Source organism: Oncorhynchus mykiss, chromosome 30 (assembly GCF_057628025.1).
Source record: "Oncorhynchus mykiss isolate SJ-2025 chromosome 30, ASM5762802v1, whole genome shotgun sequence".
Lineage (NCBI taxonomy): Eukaryota > Metazoa > Chordata > Actinopteri > Salmoniformes > Salmonidae > Oncorhynchus > Oncorhynchus mykiss.
The window spans coordinates 25,170,015-25,190,015 of NC_143051.1; the positions used below are offsets into that span (position 1 = coordinate 25,170,015).

A 20,001-nucleotide genomic window follows, 5' to 3' on the forward strand; every position below is an offset into this window, starting at 1 on the left:
TCTCTCTCCCTCCACCCCCTCTCTCATTAAAATACTGTGCCTCAGTTGCTAATTAAAGCCCACTTGAAAGTCTTAAAAGTCAGACTCACATTGATTCAATTTGCATTTCTGAACAGGGAACATTGCCTGAAAAGATTCATAAATGGGCTGAAACTGCCTCTTTCTGCAATGTGCTGTTTAGTACTTGACTGTTGTAAGAGGAAGACAACACCCGTCCCATACTAAATCAGCCTCTTTCTCTCTCTCTCTTTCTCTCTTTCTCTTTTGCTCACATGCACGTACGTACGCACGCACACAAACGCACACTCATTCATGCACGGCCACATGCACACACTTACACAATCATGCGCACACATCTACGACTTGGCTCCTCCCTTCATTCATCAATGGAATTCAGCATGTTAAAAAAAAAAAATTGGCCTTAAAATTTGACACACACTCTCATACTACACACATACTCACACTTACTGGCAGACATTCACATTTATGTGGAACGTGGTGGAGGTACAATGGGAGAGAGAGAGAGAGAGAGAGAGAGAGAGAGAGAGAGAGAGAGAGAGAGAGATGATAGAGAGAAAGAGAGAGGGGATAGAGAGAGAGAACGAAGGAGAACAATAGAGGAAGGGAGAGAGGGAGAGAGAGAAAGATAATGGGAGAGAGAGAGGAAAAGAGAAAGGGAGAGAGAAAGGGAGAGAGAGATAGAGAGAGAGAAAGATAATGGGAGAGAGAGAGGAAGCGAGAAAGGGAGAGAGAAAGGGAGAGAGAGATGGAGAGAGAGAAAGATAATGGGAGAGAGAGAGGAAGCGAGAAAGGGAGAGAGAGAGAGATCTTAAACGAGGCATGTTGAGGTTTGAAAGGGCAAAGAGAAGAGAAGATTGGCATGAAGACTCAGTGAAGTTGACGTGATGATGATGACTCACTTGGGGGATGGAGTGAGGAGGAGAAGAGGACAGGAGGAGAGGAGGACAGGAGAAGAGAGGGAGAGGAGGAGGAGAGGAGAGGAGACGAGGAGGAGAGGAGAGGAGAGGAGGAAATGAGGAGAGAGGAAGAGAGGAGGAGAGGAGGAGAGGAGGAGAGTGTTAATAGGAAAGGTGTAGGGATGTCTGTTGGATGAGAGATGAGCAGACATGAGTCAGTGCTTCTCTCTCTCTGGGGATGGATAGCTGAGTACAGTATCTGAGCTAACTCACAGGCCTGGATAGCTTGGATCAAATTATGTGTTAAAAAATACAAAATTGTGTGTTCCCTTTAAGAAATATTATTCTAATATGTAATACGGAAGAATTCCAATGCTTCCCATGCATTGATCAGTGCTGGGGCATGTCCTTCAATATCACTATCTATTTGTCCTCATACTATTTAGCCACTCTATCACTTAGAGGTGAAACTCCCCCTCATTGAGGTGCATGTATTCAGGACATGGATATGAGTCAGACTGAGAGAGACAGAGCGCCTAACACTAGACTGCCTGCTCAGAACAACACTGGCATCTAGTGGCTTGGTAATGTATTGAATATGTTAAACAGCATCCTTATAGATGGAATGAGCAGCTGTTTCTACGTACATGAAGAGGATTCTGTGTGCATGCTATTATCATAATAGGTAATGGTCAAGATCCATGGACTTGGGACTAAAGAGACATTACGGATTTTATTCTGGATCTTTTGGAGGGTGTCACAGCCATAAAAATAGAATTAATAGAACGGCCAATTAGTGGATTGGCGGCCATTGCGAGTATACCCATAGGAGCAAAGCAGGAAGCGAAAGCAGGAAGAAAAAGTAGGACGTTTACTCATCAATATGTACTGTGATTTGTTGATTCAACTCAACTGACATTACAACTACAAAAACATTCTATTGCTTGAGCCACATCAGTTAACATAATTTGAATTAACATTCCACATTACCATGGAAATTATTGCATCACAATACCAGGCAGCCATTGCGAGTGTAATTGCCAGGGTTAAAGGTTCCAAGCCCGTTCTGTTCATTCTATTTCTATGGTCAAAACTCTACCCACAGTGTAGAATGATTATGTCACAATTAATGAAAAGCTCCTGACTGTCAAATGGAATGTTGAACCAGACACCAGGGCCTTCTGGTGGGATTCCACTACATCCAAGCAACATCAGGAAAGGTAAAGTAGAAACTCAAACTGGGTCGGAAAGGAGACGTTTCCTCTGGGTACAGCTCCTAACCTTAACCATTAGTGACCTTAACCATTAGTGTGGAAAGTACAAAACTTAGCCAAGATCAGTGTCTGGGGGCAACTTCACCCACACCACAGTGAAACACAGAGATCAGCTCTGACATCATTTGTTCTCTGTGTCAGTGCTGTTCCGTGGCCATGGCTGATGGGTTTGATTGGTTTTTATTTTGATCGTTTATGACTTGATGATTTATAGAGGACCCCCATTAATTTATCCTTTTAATAAACACTTTTTGGCTCTGACTTGTTATTCTGAGACTGGCTCTGACTTGTTATTCTGAGACTGGCTCTGACTTGTTATTCTGAGACTGGCTCTGACTTGTTATTCTGAGACTGGCTCTGATGTGTTATTCTGAGACTGGCTCTGACTTGTTATTCTGAGACTGGCACTGACTTGTTATTCTGAGACTGGCTCTGACTTGTTATTCTGAGACTGGCTCTGACTTGTTATTCTGAGACTGGCTCTGACTTGTTATTCTGAGACTGGCTCTGACTTGTTATTTTGAGACTGGCTCTGACTTGTTATTCTGAGACTGGCTCTGACTTGTTATTCTGAGACTGGCTCTGACGTGTTATTCTGAGACTGGCTCTGACTTGTTATTCTGAGACTGGCTCTGACTTGTTATTCTGAGACTGGCTCTGACTTGTTATTCTGAGACTGGCTCTGACTTGTTATTTTGAGACTGGCTCTGACTTGTTATTCTGAGACTGGCTCTGACTTGTTATTCTGAGACTGGCTCTGACTTGTTATTTTGAGACTGGCTCTGACTTGTTATTCTGAGACTGGCTCTGACTTGTTATTCTGAGACTGGCTCTGATGTATTATTCTGAAAACTGGCTCTGACTTGTTATTCTGAAAACTGGCTCCGACTTGTTATTCTGAGACTGGCTCTGACTTTTTATTCTGAGACTGGCTCTGACTTGTTATTCTGAGACTGGCTCTGACTTGTTATTCTGAGACTGGCTCTGACTTGTTATTCTGAGACTGGCTCTGACTTGTTATTCTGAGACTGGCTCTGACTTGTTATTCTGAGACTGGCTCTGACTTGTTATTCTGAGACTGGCTCTGACTTGTTATTCTGAGACTGGCTCTGACTTGTTATTCTGAGACTGGCTCTGACTTGTTATTCTGAGACTGGCTCTGACTTGTTATTCTGAGACTGGCTCTGACTTGTTATTCTGAGACTGGCTCTGATGTATTATTCTGAAAACTGGCTCTGACTTGTTATTCTGAAAACTGGCTCCGACTTGTTATTCTGAGACTGGCTCTGACTTTTTATTCTGAGACTGGCTCTGACTTGTTATTCTGAGACTGGCTCTGACTTGTTATTCTGAGACTGGCTCTGACTTGTTATTCTGAGACTGGCTCTGACTTGTTATTCTGAGACTGGCTCTGACTTGTTATTCTGAGACTGGCTCTGACTTGTTATTCTGAGACTGGCTCTGACTTGTTATTCTGAGACTGGCTCTGACTTGTTATTCTGAGACTGGCTCTGACTTGTTATTCTGAGACTGGCTCTGACTTGTTATTCTGAGACTGGCTCTGACTTGTTATTCTGAGACTGGCTCTGACTTGTTATTCTGAGACTGGCGACACTGCCTATGACTTGGGTTGTTTCCAAAATGGCCCCCTATATAAAGCACCACCTTTGGTTTGTGGAGCCTTACTTGCCCTTAGACATACTATAGCCAAACTTTTGTACTTGCACAGGTCAAACCTCAAGTTATACCCTGCCCTCCTCCTTCCCTCCTTTCCTCCTCCGCCCTCACTTCCAACGATGTTGAAGCCTTCGCCCCCAAAGGTCAGAGTTCAAGAGGAAAGGACATGGACTGTGATGAAATCACAGGTGGAGTTTGGGATAGGGTCAGCACTCCAGCGATGGCCAATCAACAGCCTTCTAAGCCCAGAGTAACCAATCAGACCACCAGTCAAGCCACCACCACCGCCAGTGTCCTCGGCAGCTCAGCCCAGTTTGGCAGACACTGTGCTAGGGTTAGGGATGAGGGCTGGGAGGATGAGGAAGAGGAGGCAGACCAGGAGGCTGACCAAGTAGATGGCACCTCCACTTGCTCCCAAACACCCACCTACGGCACTGTCAGCCCATATTCTGAGGACCCAGATGTAGTGATAGAGGACGTGGAGTATATTGAGGATGGATGTGACGTAGATGTAGAGCCAGATCCACACCAGGACAGTCATCACAGGACAGGAGGGGGACAGAGAGGGGCTGTAACGGGCTGGAGGAGACCGAGAGATGCCACTGACCATGGGAGGGGCAGGGGACGACATGGGGACAAACCTTCAGCTACCCAGCAGGAGCAGACCCAGAGCCAGAACCAGACCAGGGCTCCTAAAGGAAGACCTCCTACCCAGAACAAGACTGGCAAACACACACAGGTAGAGAGAGACCCCTGGATGATGGGGTGGTGATGGGGATGATGACAATGATGATGAGGACCATTATAATTTTGATGAAAACAATGACAATAGACAAGATAACTATAACCATGATGATTGTGATATACATATGATATTTTCAGACGTATGACCCGTGTGTGACCCCACTGGAAGTCAACCCTCTGGGCCTGTTAGGTACACAGTCCGAGAGTGCCATCAGCAGGCACGAGATCACCAAAGGGGAGCGGCTCTTCTACGGGGCTCACATGGGCAGTGAGACACGCAATGTAGAGTTCAAGAGAGGAGGAGGTCAGGGTCATAGGATATAAGATATACAGACAGGTTCAACATTTTTGGCACCCTTGACAAAGATAAACCAAACAAATGCATGAAATATATAATCCAATACTGAGCTATATTGTATGCAAAAAAAGGGAAATTAAATTATTTTATACTCCTACAATTGCTCAGAGAAAGAGATTTGACAAATTTTATCGCTAAAAGAAAGGTTCCAAAATATTTACCACCACTGTTTTCAGTACTCTGTCACCCAAGATAACGGCACTGAGCCTTTTCTATAAATGTTTTATGAGATTGAACAACCCATTGGGAGGGATCTCAGACCATTTCTCCACACAGGATCTTTCCAGATCCTTGATATCTTTAGTCTGTGTTTATGGACTGCCCTCTTCAATTCAAACAACAGGTTTTCAATGGCTATCCCAGAGACTGAGGTAGCCATTGCAAAATGTTGATTTTGTGGTCAATAACAGATGTCGTATCTTAACTGGATCACTCTTTTGTAACGGAGAATTTTCCTGCTGCATCAGGAAATTCAAATGAGCCTTGAGAGTCCCTGATAAATAGCAGTTCTCCTTCTCTCCGGGGGCAGTCGAGTCAAGGGGTTCAGGGCTTGCTATCCAAATGATTTCTCTCTCACTCTCTCAAATGCTCGGCCTAGGTCATATGGTTAGTGCTATCTAGAATCCTTGGGACGTCCTTACCATAAACCCTAACCATAAACCTTACCTATCCCTCTCCCTAAACCCTAACCTAAACCCTTAGCTTAGCCAAGTTAAATAAAGGTTAAATAAACATTTTCAAATGAACCATTTTAAATGTCAACTTCACTGGGGAGTAGGAACGTCCCAAGGATTCCAGATAGCATGGACCTGTGTCCTATTATTGCAATATTCAAATGCAGAAAAAAGTATCTGAAATGCAGCCATTCACATCAACAACTGCTGTTTACATACAGTGGGGAAAAAAAGTATTTAGTCAGCCACCAATTGTGCACGTTCTCCCACTTAAAATGATGAGAGAGAGGCCTGTAATTTTCATCATAGGTACACTTTGACAGCTCTTTGGTCTTGGCTGTAGTGGAGTTTGGAGTGTGACTGTTTGAGGTTGTGGACAGGTGTCTTTTATACTGATAACAAGTTCAAACAGGTGCCATTAATACAGGTAGCGAGTGGAGGACAGAGGAGCCTCTTAAAGAAGGTCTGTGAGAGCCAGAAATCTTGCTTGTTTGTAGGTGACCAAATAATTATTTTCCACCATAATTTGCAAATAAATTCATTAAAAATCCTACAATGTGATTTTCTGGATTTTTTTCTCATTTTGTCTGTCATAGTTGAAGTGTACATATGATGTACATATGATGAAAATTACAGGCCTCTCTCATCATTTTAAGTGGGAGAACTTGCACAATTGGTGGCTGACTAAAAACTTTTTTTCCCCACTGTATATTAATAACAATATACTACAACATACAGGCTACAACATACAAGTGCCAAGTGTATGTTAAGATAAAAAATGAAGTTCCAACGTGGCCTGGGGTGGTCTAGCCGTTAGGGCCACTGTCTTCAGCGTGGCTGAGCACATATAGGCCTACTGTGTAGGCGTGATTTGTATTCCAGACCACGCCGTTCTGACACAAATAACTCATTTGACTTGATTTATTTACACATTTCAAGCATGGAGAGTCCAGAGATATGTTATCCCCGGTCTTGACAAGAAATGACCATGTCAGATACATTTGGATAACATAAATAGGAAGCAAATCAAATAATAACTATAGGTTACACCGACATTAGTTTCCATTCATACAAAGTGTCATTGTAAGAGAGTGTTCGAAATGTACACAATTGATACGTGCTTTTTTAATTTCAGTCGGGGGGGGGTTTAGTATTTTTTATTTAGTCCATTTGTAAACGATTAAATGCCACATTGCTCAGTGTTTGAAAATGAGTTGCTTATTATATCTCGATGTGTGCTCGATGCTGCCCCTCATTCCTGATTCTCTTCTGGCCGTGCAGTATCAAGTGTGCCTAGTCTCAATCAAAAAATCCCTAGCCTGTACCATAGGCCATAGTCCTAGGCTACACGAGGAGCATGGTCAGAGATGCAAAGGGCAAAGTTATATTTGTAAGAAAATGTTCTTCCTTCCCAAGTGTTTGTGCGGTTGGGATTGTGTAAAACTAGGCTATACTGTATTACACACTGCAATTGATAAGCTATCCCAATCATGAGCCCTGCTCTTGTTGATGTCAGCCTCTTGTGCTGCCTAACCAATGGCTGTGCTGTGTACGGTGGCACTACAGAAGGCGAGTCAAAGGGTTCTTTCAAAAATACTATTTTATTTGTACAAAAAATGCAATATCTGTGCTCGCAGACAAGGCCTACTGATTTCCTGTTCAGTTTGAGAGGGAGAGTGTGAAGATGAGAAAGAGGACTGGAGGTAATTTTGCTACTGCTATAATTTATTTGAATAAAAACAATACGTTTTGTTGCCCATAATGAAGCTATTTATAAGAGTTAGTAACGTCACAATAAGCCATATTCAAGTCATTTACATAACTTACATTACTATGAAGAGGCAGGAAATAGACAGCGCCTGAGTGCTGAAAGGCTAATTCGAGAAGGCCTAATTAATTAAAGAGTCTTCATTTTAAATTGATTTTAGGCTACTAACAACAAGAGGGCTTTGTGTTGGAGCATGTCTTTTCCTATTAAAGAAAAAAGAGATAGGCCTACCCGTTCGACAGACGAAATGATAGTCTACTAGTATCCGCAGACTTTGTCAACCAATTCCTTCCATCACCATGCACTCCTTAAGTATCTCAGTGTCAGTGAAGGGCTTGGTGTGTTTGTATTTGCTGCCAAAGCAGCAGCTACTCTTCCTGGGGTCCAGACAAATTAAGGCAGTTGGTATGTTAAGTTATAACCAGGGCTCGAATTGAGGGGGTATCTGAGAGTTTTGTGGCTTTTGTTAAAGAACGTTTCTAAAAGCATAGGTCTAGCTTAAGATAAATAAAAAAGGGACCTGATAACATAAAGCGATCTATAATGACGCTTTATTCAGCAATGCTTTGTGCTAGAAACAACCTGTAAAGATGTGACTCCGATACATATGGGTTATATATTTGGCTTGTCTCTGTGACATTCAGAGGCTGCGGTGCAACCTTCTATAGCCAAGGAGACTGGCTATAGAATGTCTGATTCTGTCACTATCAATAGATGTTCAACATTTCAACAGGCTATTAAACTACATACTAACTCTAAATCAGTCAGGAGGAAGCCAGGTAGCCTAATTTAATTCATTTTCGGTAGCCGAAAATTAATTATTTAGGCTATATTATGATTATTTCAAGGCTATAACCTGCCATTTAAGATATAAATTGTGAAACATTTGTGACATGCAACAGGCAGGAGAACTCAGTATTTCAACAACAACAACAACACTTCAACAACATGCCTATAAATTTCGCATTTTGGCTGTATAAAATGAAAAGTATTTCTTAGAATTAAATTATAATGAAACGAAAAATGCCTTATTAGGCTATAAAGTCAATACCTTTGAATTCACTTTTAGAAACACATGTTTGGCCAGTCTTTGGCTTGAGGATCATGCAGTGATCTATGCATGCCTATTTTATTAATTTAACGTAGCAGATGATCTAATGCCCTAATCACAGTCAACGCAAATCAATTTTGTAAGAACAGTATCGTGGAATAAAGTAGAATATGTTAAAACATGAAATCAAACGTGTGTGGTGCTGCAACATGTGTTCATTCGCTGTCGGGCTGCATTGTGGTATTAAAGAAGATTCTGCATGTCTCCAGTCATGGAAAATAAGGTAGAATCGCATGAAATGCATTTATAAAAGGCTTTTTTTTTCTCAGTCCGCAAATAAGATAATAGATTCACGCAGCACAACCATCTCTGCAGCACTCCACCAATCAGGGCCTTATGGTAGAGTGGCCAGATGGAAGCCACTCTTCAGTAAAAGGCACATGACAGCAAACTTGGAGTTTACCTAAAGGGGGTACCTAAAGGACTCTCAGACCATGAATATTCTCTGGTCTGAGGAAAACAAGATTGAACACTTTTGCCTGAATGCCAAGCATCACGTCTGGAGGAAACCTTGCATCGTCCCTATGGTGAAGCACGGTGGTGGCAGCATCATGCTGTGGTGATGTTTTTTAGCGGCAGGGACTGGGAGACTAGTCAGGATCAAGAGAAACGGAGCAAAGTACAGAGAGATCCTTGATGAAAACCTGCTCCAGAGCACTCAGGACCTCAGACTTGGACAAAGGTTCACCTTCCAACAGGACAATGACCCTAAGCACACAGACAAGACAAGTGGCTTCGGGACAAGTCTCTGAATGTCCTTGAATGGCCCAGCCAGTGCCCGGACTTAAACCCGATCGAACGTCTCTTGAGAGACCTGGAAATAGCTGTGCAGCGATGCTCCCAATCCAACCTGACAGTGCTTGATAGGATCTGCAGAGAAGAATGGGAGAAACTCCCCAAATACAGGTGTGCCAAGCTTGTAGTGTTCCAATAACACGGAACCCAACCTGGCTGCACGAGTGTGCCATCGTGCGCCATCGTGCTCCATCGTGCGCCATCGTGCATAAATGTATTTTGTCCCCCCACACGAAACGCAGGTTAAAATATCAAAACAAACTCTGAACCAATTATATTAATTTGGGAACAGGTCGAAAAGCATTAAACATTTATGGCAATTTAGCTTACTAGCTTGTACTTTCTAGCTAATTTGTCCTATTTAGCTAGCTTGCTGTTGCTAGCTAATTTGTCCTGGGATATAAACATTGAGTTGTTATTTTACCTGAAATGCACAAGGTCCTCTACTCCGCCAATTAATCCACACATAAAACGGTCAACCGAATCATTTCTAGTCATCTCTCCTCCTTCCAGGCTTTTCTTCTCCTGTATATTGCGATTGGCAACTTTCATAAATTAGGTGCATTACCGCCACTGACCTCGTTCGTCTTTTAGTCACCCACGTGGGTATAACCAATGAGGAGATGGCACATGGGTACCTGCTTCTATAAACCAATGAGGAGATGGGAGAGGCACCCACAAATAAAACTGACTTCTATTTTAGCCCTTGGCAACGCAGACGCTCGTTGGCGAGCGCGAGCAGTGTGGGTGCAATAATTGAATAATATAGATTTCTAAATGTATTTTGCAATGCTCACACACGCGACGTGAGCGGTGTAGTCAGCCTGTAAGACTCGAGGCTGTAATCTCTGCCAAAGGTGCTTCAAAAAGTACTGAGTCTCATAGCAAAGGTTCTGAATATTTATGTAAATTAGGTATTTCTGTTTTTTATTTGTAATAAATTTGCAAACATTTCTAGAAACCTGTTTTTGCTTTGTCATTATGGGGTATGATGTGTAGATTTTAGACTAAGGCTGTAATGTAACAAAATGTGGAAAAAGTCAAGGGGTCTGAATACTTTCCGAATGCACTGTATATTTTACGGAATGCTTGTCAAATAGATAAATATTCCTTAGTCTGTTATAAAAATACTAAGTTGTTGTGATTTCACACCAATCAGAGGGTGAACATATCTCGAAGACACAGGAGGCTGCTGAGGAGAGGACGGAATGGTATCAAACACATGGAAATAATGTGTTTGAGTTCGATTACCATTACATAGTTCCGTTCCAGCCATTACCATGAAGCCCGTCCTCCCCAATTAAGGTGCCACCAAACTCCTAGGCTTGAAGACTTTGGTTTCACGAAGGACTTAAAGACCATTTATTCTTGATCCCAGGCCAAATTGAGCTCTATACTGCATCGCCGTGTGCCTCCAAGATTTTGTAACAATGCGCAGGGCTCCATATAGCTCCGCATTGGCATGATTGGTTGACGATAGGTGGGGGCAGGAGGTCCTGTATAAACACAAACTCACTTCCTTGACATCTTCCTTCACAACAGTTCTGCACTGCTCGGCGAAGCGCATTAAGTCCCAGGACCGTGTTTGGGAAACCCTGTTTAAGGGAGTGGTAATGAAGTGACCAATAATGGTTGCAATTGGGATCAGCTCTGCAGGTGAATTTAGCGCGTATTGATTGATGGTTTAACTAGACATCAGCTGGTGACATTCTAGTGCTCTATAGTCTATCTATTTGATTATATTCCAATAGGCTACATTCTGTAGGCTACCCCTTAGCCCTCGTGTCAAACCCATTCCACGGTGGGCCGGGTGTCTGCGTTTTTTCGCTTCACCCTTGTACTTGATTGATTAATTAGGGTCACTAATTAGTAAGGAACTCCCCTCACCTGGTTGTCTAGATCTTAAGGAAAAAACAAAAACCCGCAGACACTCGGCCCTCCGTGGAATGAGTTTGACACCCCTGCCTTAGCCTATCCATTGTCACATAATGAAAGGAGTGATAACCGATAGGTTACTGCAGTGTTTCCCAAACTCGGTCCTGGGGACGCCACGGGGTGCACGTTTTGGTTTTTGCCCTAACACTACACAGCTGATTCAAATAATCAAAGCTTGATGATTAGTTGATTATTTTAATAAGTTGTGTCGTCCTAGGGAAAAAAAAGCAAACGTGCACCCCTTGGAGTCCCCAGGACCGAGTTTGGAAAACGCTGGCTACTATGTTTCCCTGGCTGAGTTAATTTGGGCCATCAGTGGATTGACAGATGTAGGCCTACTGTGGAACTATAAACTTCCCTCCAGTGTGGATACTCGTCCACGTTTTATAGTTAGGCTATGTATCATTTGTCAATATAGTTCTGGTCTTTGGTGTGTATTGAAAGCCTGTGTTGTGTGGCTTTGATATTTCATTTCGTGAAGAGGTTTATGCATTTGAGCCTACCCAAAGACGATTTCCTTGAGCTGAAACATTTATTTTGTGTGTAAATTATCAGACTATTTGTTTAACTTCACAAAATAAATGCAATGAACTTGTTGGACTAATGTAGGCTCAGGCTGGTCACTATATCTGTTGACCCGTCATTCAGGGAAGGTGGGCCAGAGCCCCACTTGTTTTGAGCCCCACCTGTTTAGCTAAAAAATAAAATACAAATAATGGGCCTGTTTTGCATGTTATGTTGGCATTCTTTTGTGTTACATATCAGTTTGCAAACATTTTTTTTTTTAAATCTTTGAGTTGATAAAGCCGCATACTCTCTTTCTTGAGTAAGGCAACTCCAAAATGCAGGTGTTTCAGCGTAGCTCAGTGCTTTCTGTGGTGGAAGGGCAGCCAGCGAAAGCACAGGCACTGGTAATTTTCTCTAGTTGCGCTGTAATTCGCTCAGTCTTCTGTCACTCACGGGAGAGCCTGGCAGTTCAAGACCCCTTGGGTGCTGCCATAGATTTACATCAGAATTCAAGAAGGCTCAAGGTCATGGGCTACAGATATAACATGATTTGATGTAATTCTGTCTACCATAGCTTTGATTGGACTGTTCATGTTAACTTTCAAAATCTTAGCTAGCTAGCTAGACAAGCAGTCATCATGAATCATGTCGACAATCGACTGGAAGATCCCTTTCAATCCTTGTCATATGAAGATAAATTATAGATAAAACGTGTCAGTGCTCATCTGCCATTGGACATAAACATTACACAACAGGTCAGAAAGCTTAAATTCAACAATGAGTGGTTTGCAAGGAATCAGTGGCTAACTGCAAGCATTGCAAAGCAATCATTATTTTGCCTCCCCTGCCTGCTATTCGATGGAGAGGGTATGTGGTCCAAGTCTGGGTTTAAGGGTGTAAAACATTTGTCTGAAAGGGTCTCTTATCCAAGCTAATTTTTTTAAACATTCACACACAACACCATGGGCCGGAAAAGGTTGAATACATTGGCCATGCTGTCAATCCAGCATGATTTACGCAGCGTTCAAAACAACTAGGAATTTAAAATGGGGAAATCTCAGACTTCAGTGCCTTCAAGATAAATGGGAACATGAAAAATACGAGCTCCGACTGGGGAAAAAAGTTTTGAATGGTCATCCAACTTGGAATTCCAAGTCGGGAACTTGGGCCTCTTTCTAGAGCTCTGACTCTCCTACCTGAAAATCACTGACGTCATGATTCAACCTGTTTTTTTCCCCGAGCTCCCAGTTGTCTTGAAGCACCATTAATCCAGAGAATGGCAGACTTTGATGAAAAGGTTTGCCCACAAGAAGGACCGCCGCACGACCTTCCTGTTCAAGTGAGCACATCACAGCAACTGAGCCCAAAAATGTGTCTTGTATGCAGTGGTGGAAAAATTACTCATTTGTCATACTTGAGTAAAAGTATAGACACCTTAATAGAAAGTTACTCAAGTAAAAATGAAAGTTACCCAGTAAAATACTACTTGTATAAAAGTCTAAAAGTATTTGGTTCTAAATATACTTAAGTATGAAAAGTAAATGTAATTGATAAAATATACTTAAGTATCAAAAGTGAAAGTAAAAGTATAAAACATTTCAAATTCTTTATATATAGCATTTATTAACATTTCTTTGTGTAGCCTATGCAGCATTACTAGTTAGTTATTGTTTATGACCCTCTGATGATAAATATTTATTTTGGGAGATTACTTAGATTACATTTTCGATTACATTTAGTTACATTTAACTGGTTTTAACAATGCTGAGGTAAGCACTAAGAATAATATGAATACTGATGAACATGGGTGCATCATTTTTTATTATTTTGTTTTAAGCCTTACCCAAACCAAACCTTAACTTTAACCACTCAGAATTCATGTCTAAACTGTTAACCTTTGAGTTGTTTCTGTTTTCACCCTGTAACCAAGAGGAATTAACCTATGTAGCGGAATTAACGCTGTAGCCACACAGAATTAACCTATGTAGCGGAATTAACTCTGTAACCACACAGAATTAACCTATGTAGTGGAATTAACGCTGTAGCCACACAGAATTAACCTATGTAGCGGAATTAACTCTGTAACCACACAGAATTAACCTATGTAGTGGAATTAACGCTGTAGACACACAGAATTAACCTATGTAGTGGAATTAACTCTGTAACCACACAGAATTAACCTATGTAGCGGAATTAACTCTGTAACCACACAGAATTAACCTATGTAGTGGAATTAACGCTGTAACCACACAGAATTAACCTATGTAGTGGAATTAACGCTGTAGCCACACAGAATTAACCTATGTAGCGGAATTAACGCTGTAGCCACACAGAATTAACCTATGTAGTGGAATTAACGCTGTAGCCACACAGAATTAACCTATGTAGCGGAATTAACTCTGTAACCACACAGAATTAACCTATGTAGTGGAATTAACGCTGTAACCACACAGAATTAACCTATGTAGTGGAATTAACGCTGTAGCCACACAGAATTAACCTATGTAGTGGAATTAACGCTGTAGCCACACAGAATTAACCTATGTAGAGGAATTAACGCTGTAGCCACACAGAATTAACCTATGTAGCGGAATTAACGCTGTAGCCACACAGAATTAACCTATGTAGTGGAATTAACGCTGTAGCCACACAGAATTAACCTATGTAGAGGAATTAACGCTGTAGCCACACAGAATTAACCTATGTAGCGGAATTAACACTGTAGCCACACAGAATTAACCTATGTAGCGGAATTAACGCTGTAGCCACACAGAATTAACCTATGTAGCGGAATTAACGCTGTAGCCACACAGAATTAACCTATGTAGCGGAATTAACGCTGTAGCCACACAGAATTAACCTATGTAGCGGAATTAACGCTGTAACCACACAGAATTAACCTATGTAGCGGAATTAACGCTGTAGCCACACAGAATTAACCTATGTAGCCGAATTAACGCTGTAGCCACACAGAATTAACCTATGTAGCGGAATTAACGCTGTAGCAACACAAAATTAACCTATGTAGCGGAATTAACTCTGTAACCACACAGAATTAACCTATGTAGTGGAATTAACGCTGTAGCCACACAGAATTAACCTATGTAGTGGAATTAACGCTGTAGCCACACAGAATTAACCTATGTAGAGGAATTAACGCTGTAGCCACACAGAATTAACCTATGTAGCGGAATTAACACTGTAGCCACACAGAATTAACCTATGTAGCGGAATTAACGCTGTAGCCACACAGAATTAACCTATGTAGCGGAATTAACGCTATAGCCACACAGAATTAACCTATGTAGCGGAATTAACGCTGTAGCCACACAGAATTAACCTATGTAGCGGAATTAACGCTGTAACCACACAGAATTAACCTATGTAGCGGAATTAACGCTGTAGCCACACAGAATTAACCTATGTAGCGGAATTAACGCTGTAACCACACAGAATTAACCTATGTAGCGGAATTAACGCTGTAGCCACACAGAATTAACCTATGTAGCGGAATTAACGCTGTAGCCACACAGAATTAACCTATGTAGTGGAATTAACGCTGTAGCCACACAGAATTAACCTATGTAGAGGAATTAACGCTGTAGCCACACAGAATTAACCTATGTAGCAGAATTAACACTGTAGCCACACAGAATTAACCTATGTAGCGGAATTAACGCTGTAGCCACACAGAATTAACCTATGTAGCGGAATTAACGCTGTAGCCACACAGAATTAACCTATGTAGCGGAATTAACGCTGTAGCCACACAGAATTAACCTATGTAGCGGAATTAACGCTGTAACCACACAGAATTAACCTATGTAGCGGAATTAACACTGTAGCCACACAGAATTAACCTATGTAGCGGAATTAACGCTGTAGCCACACAGAATTAACCTATGTAGCGGAATTAACGCTGTAGCAACACAGAATTAACCTATGTAGCGGAATTAACTATGTAACCACACAGAATTAACCTATGTAGCGCAATTAACGCTGTAGCCACACAGAATTAACCTATGTAGCGGAATTAACGCTGTAGCCACACAGAATTAACCTATGTAGCGGAATTAAAGCTGTAGCCACACAGAATTCATGTGTAAAAAATAGACTTTCATCCATGAGTCAAAGGGCAGTGGGCTGGATTCAAAATCATGTCGGGGTCAGTGGCTGTAACAACTGGACCACACAGGCACTGAGGAAACTAGTAATTTATTCTGCCTATTGCTTGCCTTCACCATAATAAAACAATTGATTAAAATAAACACGATTTTCCCTAACAAAAAATATATTTACCCCCTACAAATGTCAATTCATTATGATCCAGATAAGAATTCACACGAGACGCGCTGTAGCCTGCACATAGCCTACAAGTAGTCTACATAAGGTACAATGTTGGTACTGGGCATACAAATACCGCTTCCAACTGCCCCCTGGTGGCAATTCTAATTATTTGTTCAGATATTCAAATCCTCCTGCTGCAGGATTATTTTCCTCCTGTGATGAAAGGGGTCAAATTAAGAGCTGACATTTGTAACAATTTCTTTGTGGATTTTGATGTGTGCTTGCTTGGGGTTACTGTCTTGCTGGAAGATCCACTTGCGGACAAGATTCAGCTTCCTAACTTCCTGGCAGAGGCAACTGGGTTTTTTGCTAAAATGTCCTGGTAATTGGTCAAGTTCATGATGCCATTGACCTTAACAAGGCAAGTGCCCCAGGCCCAGTGGAAGCAAAATAGCACCCTAATATCAAAAATCCACCACCATATTTTACAGCACCAGTTCCAATCCAAATGCCAATGCCGTTTAACAAACTCCAGGCATTGTTGGTTGCTCTCAATAATTCCATTTTTTCTGGCAACCCTTCCAAACAGTCTATTGGCATGGAGGTGGCTTCTAATTGTAGATTTGGAGACTTGGTGACCCGAAGATGCGACAAAGTTCTGTAATTATTCAACTATAGCCCTTAGACTTTTGTTTGCCTCCTGAACCATGAGTCCAATGCCAGGCAAGTTTGCCACTGTTCCATTGGTTTTAAAGTCATTATAGTGGTTGCACTAATAGTGGTAAGTAGTATATTTAGTCATTTCTGGGCAATTTTTTGTACCCATTGCCTGATTTATGAAGGTCAACAACCATGTCTCTTTTCATTTGTGAGTTCTTTGCCTTTTACCATGGTGATGGATGACAAAGGGATTTGACATGCGTGTTACCTGACTTTTATACCCCAGTGAAACAGGAGGCCATAGAAGGCCACAATACAGTTCCTCAAACTGAGATTAACTTCAAAAAGAAGAGTGTGAATGCAGATTTAGTTTAGTTTTTATTTCAAATGTATCTTAAGGGGTGACAATCATTTTAACACCTATCTTTGAGAAAAAAATATATATAAAGTATTACTTGCTAAAGAAAATGCATTTCTCTGAGCAAATGTATTAGTATGAAATATTTTGTATGATTTATTTTATAGAGTCTAATTTGCTCATCTTTATCAAAGGTGCCAATCATTTTGGACCTGACTGTATTTACCATCGTGATACAGAAAAGGAAACAAAACATTAACAGTAGAAAATCAACTTCCCATCCACCCCATCCTCCAGGAGAGTACCTGCGCTCGTCGTTCCGAGCCCACCTGCGGCGCTACGCCTGTGCCTTCCTGAACAGTGGAGGGGGCAGCCTGCTGGCGGGGGTGGACGATGACGGGGTGGTGAGTAGGACACTAAATTAATACATGAAGACTCCTGAACAGGTAATCAAATGGCTACCCTGACTATTTGCAAATCGCCCTCTTTTACACTGCTGCTACTCTCTTTTTATCATCTATGCATAGTTACTTTAACTATACCTACATGTACAGTACATATTACCTCAATTAGCCCGACTAACCGGCGCCCCCGCACATTGACTCTGTACCGGTACCACCTGTATATGACCTCACTACTGTTATTTTCACTGTCATTTTGCTCTTTTTTTTTCTTTACTTATCTATTGTTTACCTAATACCTATTTTTTACTTAAAAATTGCACTGTGGGTTAGGGCTTGTAAGTTAGCATTTCACTGTAAGGTCTACACCGGTTGTATTCGGCGCACGTGACAAATTTGAATAATGTATTGAATAAAATGTCATTGAATATAATAGTTTGATAAACAAATCAAAACAGAATGTAATGAAACTGTATCATAGCCCACCTATAATTTAGCCCAAACAACTACCTCTTTCCCTACTGTATTTAATTAATTATTTTATTTTGCTCCTTTGCACCCCATAATTTTTATTTCTACTTTGCACATTCTTCCATTGCAAATCTACCATTCCAGTATTTTACTTGCTATATTGTATTTACTTTGCCACCATGGCCTTTTTTTGCCTTTACCTCCCTTATCTCACCTCATTTGCTCACATCGTATATAGACTTGTTTATACTGTATTATTGACTGTATGTTTGTTTTCCTCCATGTGTAACTCTGTGTTGTTGTATGTGTCGAACTGCTTTGCTTTATCTTGGCCAGGTCGCAATTGTAAATGAGAACTTGTTCTCAACTTGCCTACCTGGTTAAATAAAGGTGAAATAAATAAACAAAATAAAAAAATCAATTTGATTAAAAACTTAACCATCAAATGGATCACTTCCATCCGTCCTAGGTGAGGGGTCTACGCTGTGACCACAGACAGGAGGACCAGGCACGGCTGCTGGTGGACTCTATCCTAAAGGGCTTCCACCCTACCTTGTTACCACACTCCTACACCCTGGCCTTCCTCCCAGTGGTCAGACCGGGGCCCGAGAGCCAGAATCTGAAGGTGCTGTCTGTCTCCCTATCTGCCTGTCTGGTACTCTGGTCACTATCCTGTCAGTCAGTCTCTTACCCTGTCTCTATTATTCCACCTGCAGGTGCTGCGCCTCACCCTGCGGCCCCCTCCAGCCCTCACCCAGCAGGGCCTTTACCAGACTGACCAGGGAGAGGTGTTCCTCAGGAGGGATGGCAGTGTGGAGGGACCGCTGTCTGCTAGCGCCATCCAGGAGTGGGCCAGGCAGGTATGTAGATATTAAGACCCATTAAATAGTTATTTTATGACTGGGTCATTGTGGAGGCATATTAGGTAGTTGATATACAGGAGATTAGGTTTAGCTATACATTGTGGTTAGTCGAGCAGCAATCAGCTAGCAGGTGACGGCCTGTCTCTCTGTCTCCCCCTAGAGGTGGAGTGGGGAGGTGAGTCGTCTGCAGCACTGTGTGGAGGTCCTTCTGTCTGAGCAACGACTGCTTCTGCAGGAAATACGCCAGCAGAGCCAGGCCATCGCTGCCCTGCAGAGCGCACAGACTCAGGCTCCGTCACAGGCACAGGAATATACACAGGCTCCAACACAGGCTCCAACACAGACACACATACATGTACACACACACACCCAGGCACAGGCACATGTGAAGACACCTGCAACTGAGAGCCTTGGGAACAGGCTGATGCAGATTTTAGGGAAGGCAGGGCGAGCGACACCACTACACCAAGAAGTCCCTTCAGTCACCCCAGCAGCACCCAGCTCAGCTCTGCCTCTGGTACCCTTCATGGCTCCTGATCTGGACTTGCTCCGGGAATCTCCAGGAAGGGCCCATCTCTGCCCATCTCTGTCCCCAGGGCACAACCAAGGCCCTGGACCCCCACACTTCACTCAGTGCCAATGTACAGAGTGCAGATCAAACATCTGCAGACTGATGTGAATGAATGGCCAGGTTCAACTTCCAACCTTCTGAATGTCGATAGATATAATTCCACCCTTCCATTGAAATACAACCCATCTCCCTCAGTCACTGACTAATGTGTTAAGTTTTCTCTCTGGAAGCGAAAACATATCTCTAGTATGTCCAATACACCAATGAGATGAACAGTGGGCATTACAGTGCTGCCTTGTCTGCATTATGCTGCAGTGTTAGACCACATACACCAGGAGGCAGCAGAGACCAATCTCTCCCTCTCAGTCGTCACTAGTTACCACAGCCACAAAGTCAGAAACCCCACCTATTTCTACCATTTATCTTCTTAAAATGTTATTTTAATCCTAACCCTAACCTTAACCCTTAACCACACTGCACACTTTATGCCTAACCCCAATCTTAAATGAAGACAAAAAAACAAATTTTGTTTTCATGGATTAGGAAACATACCATTTTAACTTTGTGGCTGTGCTGTCTAGTGGAAACCCTCCCTCTCTGTTGTCATTTGGAGGTAATGCCCACTTATTC

At 42.1% G+C, this 20,001-nt stretch overlaps 1 protein-coding gene across 1 annotated transcript; it reads left to right on the forward strand.

Annotated features, from left to right (window-relative positions):
- The first annotated feature begins 3,924 nt into the window (after positions 1–3,924).
- LOC118946545 (uncharacterized) lies at positions 3,925–19,565 on the forward strand. Its single transcript, XM_090227895.1, has 6 exons — positions 3,925–4,607; positions 4,751–4,916; positions 17,363–17,469; positions 18,407–18,562; positions 18,654–18,797; positions 18,961–19,565. Exons 1-6 carry the CDS (start codon positions 4,035–4,037, stop codon positions 19,477–19,479), a joined length of 1,665 nt encoding a protein of 554 aa, XP_090084021.1. The 5' UTR covers positions 3,925–4,034; the 3' UTR covers positions 19,480–19,565.
- The last annotated feature ends 436 nt before the right edge of the window (positions 19,566–20,001 follow it).